The following is a 2,854-nucleotide window of genomic DNA, read 5'->3' as shown; positions in this document are numbered from 1 at the left end:
GGAGTGCTCGTAGTTGTCGTAACGGCGCTGTTTGGACTGGTAGTGGTGGTGGGAGTGGCTGCAGTGCTTATTAGAGCGGCGCTGGTGAGGGCGCTGTGTGAAGCAGCTGTGGTTGTTGTTGAAGCGGCTGTGGTGGTTGGAGCAGTGCTCTTGATCGTTGGAGCTGCGCTGATTGGAGCGGCACTGGTGGTGGTTAAAGCACCTGTGGTGGTTGAAGAAGCAGTGGTGAAGGCCTTTGTTGATGCATCTGTGGCAGTTAGAACAGTGCTGGTGGAGGCGCTGCTTGGAGCGGCATTGGTGGTGTTTGAAGCAGCTGTGGTGGTTGGAGCATCAGTGTTGGAGGCGCTGCTTGGAGCAGCTGTGCTGGTTGGGGAGGGGCTGGTTGACAAAGTTGGAGCAGTGGAGATGCTTTTTGGAGCAGCTGTGGTGGTTGTTGGAGTGGAGTTGGTGATTGGAGCAGTGCTCGTAGTTCTCGGAACGGCGCTGTTTGGAGTGGTAGTGGTTGTGGTGCTTGTTAGATCGGCGCTGGTCGAAGCGCTGTCTGAAGCAGCTGTGGTAGTGGTTGAAGCAGTTGTGGTGTTTGGAGCAGCAGTGGTGAAGGCCTTGCTTGTTGATTCACCTGCGGTGGTTGGAACAGTGCTGGTGGAGGCGCTGGTTGGAGCGGCTGTGCTGGTTAATAAAGTTGGAACAGCACTGGTGGTGGTTGAATCAGCTGTGGAAGTTGGAGCAGCGCTGGTGGAGGCACTTTTTGGAGCAGCTTTGGTGGTTGTTGAAGCGGAGGTGGTGGATGGATGGGTGCTCGTAGTTGTCGGAATGGTGCTGTTTGGAGTGGTTGTGGTGCTTGTTAGAGCGGCGCTGGTTAAGGCGCTGTTTGAAGCAGCCGTGGTGGTTGGAGCAGTGCTCTTGATCGTTGGAGCTGCGCTGATTGGAGCGGCACTGGTGGTGGTTAAAGCACCTGTGGCGGTTGGAGAAGCAGTGGTGTAGGTCTTGGTTGTTGATGCGCCTGTGGCGGTTAGAACAGTGCTGGTGGAGGCGATGGTTGGAGCGGCATTGGTGGTGTTTGAAGCAGCTGTGGTGGTTGGAGCGTCAGTGTTGGAGGCACTGCTTGGAGCAGCTGTGTTGGTGGAAGCGCTTCTTGAAGCAACTGTGGTGGTTGTTGGAACGTAGCTGGTAGTTGGAGGAGTGCTCGTAGTTGTCGGAATGGCGCTGTTTGGAGTGGTGGTAGTGGTGTTTGCTAGAGCAGCGCTAGTGGAGGCGCTGTGTGAAGTAGCTGTGGTTGTTGTTGAAGCAGCTTTGGTGGTTGGAGCAGCAGTGGTGGAGGCGTTGCTTGAAGTAGCTGTACTGGTTGGAGAGGGGCTGGTTGACAAAGTTGGAGCAGTGGAGACGCTGTTTGGAGCAGCTGTGGTGGTTGTTGAAGTGGAGCTGGTGATTTGAGCAGTGCTCGTAGTTGTCGGAATGGCACTATTTGGAGTGGTAGATGTGGTGGGAGTGGCTGTGGTGCTTGGCAGAGCGGCGCTCGTGGAGGCGCTTTCTGTAGCAGCTGTGGTAGTTGCTGGAGTTGAACTGGTGGTTGGAGGAGTTCTTGTAGTTGGAGGAGGCCTGTGGTGGTTGGAACAGTGCAGGTGGAGGCTGGTGGAGGCGCTGTTTGAAGCAGCTGTGGTGATTGGAGGAGTGCTCGTAGTTGTCGGAACGGCGCTGTTTGGAGTGGTAGTGGTTGTGGTGCTTCTTAGAGTGGCGCTGGTGGAGGCACTGTGTGAAGAAGCTGTGGTTGTTGTTGAAGCGGCTGTGGTGGTTGGAACAGCGCTGGTGGAGGCGCTGTTTGGAGTGGCACTGGTGGTGGTTGAAGCAGCTGTGGTGGAAGGAAAGGGGCTGTTTGAAAAAGTTGGAGCAGTGGAGACGCTTTTTGGTGTAGCTGTGGTGGTTGTTAAGGCCAAGCTGGTGATTGTAGGAGTGCTCGTAGTTATTGGAACGGCGCTATTTTGAGTGGTAGATATGGTGGGAGTGGCTGTGTTGTATTGAGCAGCAATTGTGAAGGCCTTGATTGTGGATGCGCCTGTGGTGGTTGGAACAGTGCTGGAGGAGGCACTGGTTGAAGCAGCTGTGGTGGTTGTTGGAGCGGAACTGGTGGTTGGAGGAATGATTATAGTTGGAGGAACAGCGCTGTTTGTAGTAGTAGTGGTGGTGGGAGCAGTGCTCTTGATCGTTGGAGCGGTAATGGTTTTTGGAGCCGCACTGCTGGTGGTTGGAGAAGCAGTTGTGGCTGGAGGGGCACAGCCGGAGGCCATGGTTGTTGATGCACTAGTGGTGGTAGGTACAGCGCTAGTAGATGTAGTGGCACAGGAGTGAGCGGCACTGGTGATGGTTGATGCAGCTGTGGTGGTTGGAACAATGCTGGTGGAGGCGCTGTTTGGAGTGGCACTGGTGGTGGTTGAAGCAGCTGTGGTGGTTGGAGAAGCAGCACTGAAGGCCTTTGTTGTTAATGCGCCTGTGGCGGTTGGAACAGTGCTGGTGGAGGCGCTGGTTGGAGCAGCAGTGGTGGTGGTTGAAGCGGAGCTGGCAGATGGAGGAGTGCTCGTAGTTGTCGTAACGGCGCTGTTTGGACTGGTAGTGGTGGTGGGAGTGGCTGTGGTGCTTGTTAGAGCGGTGCTGGTGGAGGCGCTGTTTGAAGCAGCTGTGGTTCTTGTTGGAGCGGCTGCGGTGGTGCTCTTGATCATTAGAGCTGTGCTGATTGGAGCAGCAATGGTAATTAGAGTAGTACTGGTGGAGGTTGGAGCACCAGTTGTGAAGGCCTTGCTTGTTGATTCACCTGCGGTGGTTGGAACAGTGCTGGTGGAGGCGCTGGTTGGAGCGGCTG

General features: G+C 55.5%; 1 protein-coding gene across 1 annotated transcript; it reads right to left on the bottom strand.

Moving 5' to 3' along the window:
* Window positions 1-23: 23 nt before the first annotated feature.
* Window positions 24-2,805, bottom strand: LOC123982156 (mucin-5AC-like; the record flags this gene model as incomplete). Its single annotated transcript, XM_046067571.1, has 1 exon — window positions 24-2,805. A coding segment is annotated over exon 1 (2,691 nt), but the record flags the coding sequence as incomplete, so codon positions are not given.
* Between the last annotated feature and the right edge of the window lie 49 nt (window positions 2,806-2,854).

The sequence above is a fragment of the Micropterus dolomieu genome, linkage group LG13, assembly GCF_021292245.1.
Source record: "Micropterus dolomieu isolate WLL.071019.BEF.003 ecotype Adirondacks linkage group LG13, ASM2129224v1, whole genome shotgun sequence".
In the NCBI taxonomy this organism is placed as follows: domain Eukaryota; kingdom Metazoa; phylum Chordata; class Actinopteri; order Centrarchiformes; family Centrarchidae; genus Micropterus; species Micropterus dolomieu.
This window is presented reverse-complemented; position numbering and strand designations above follow the sequence as displayed.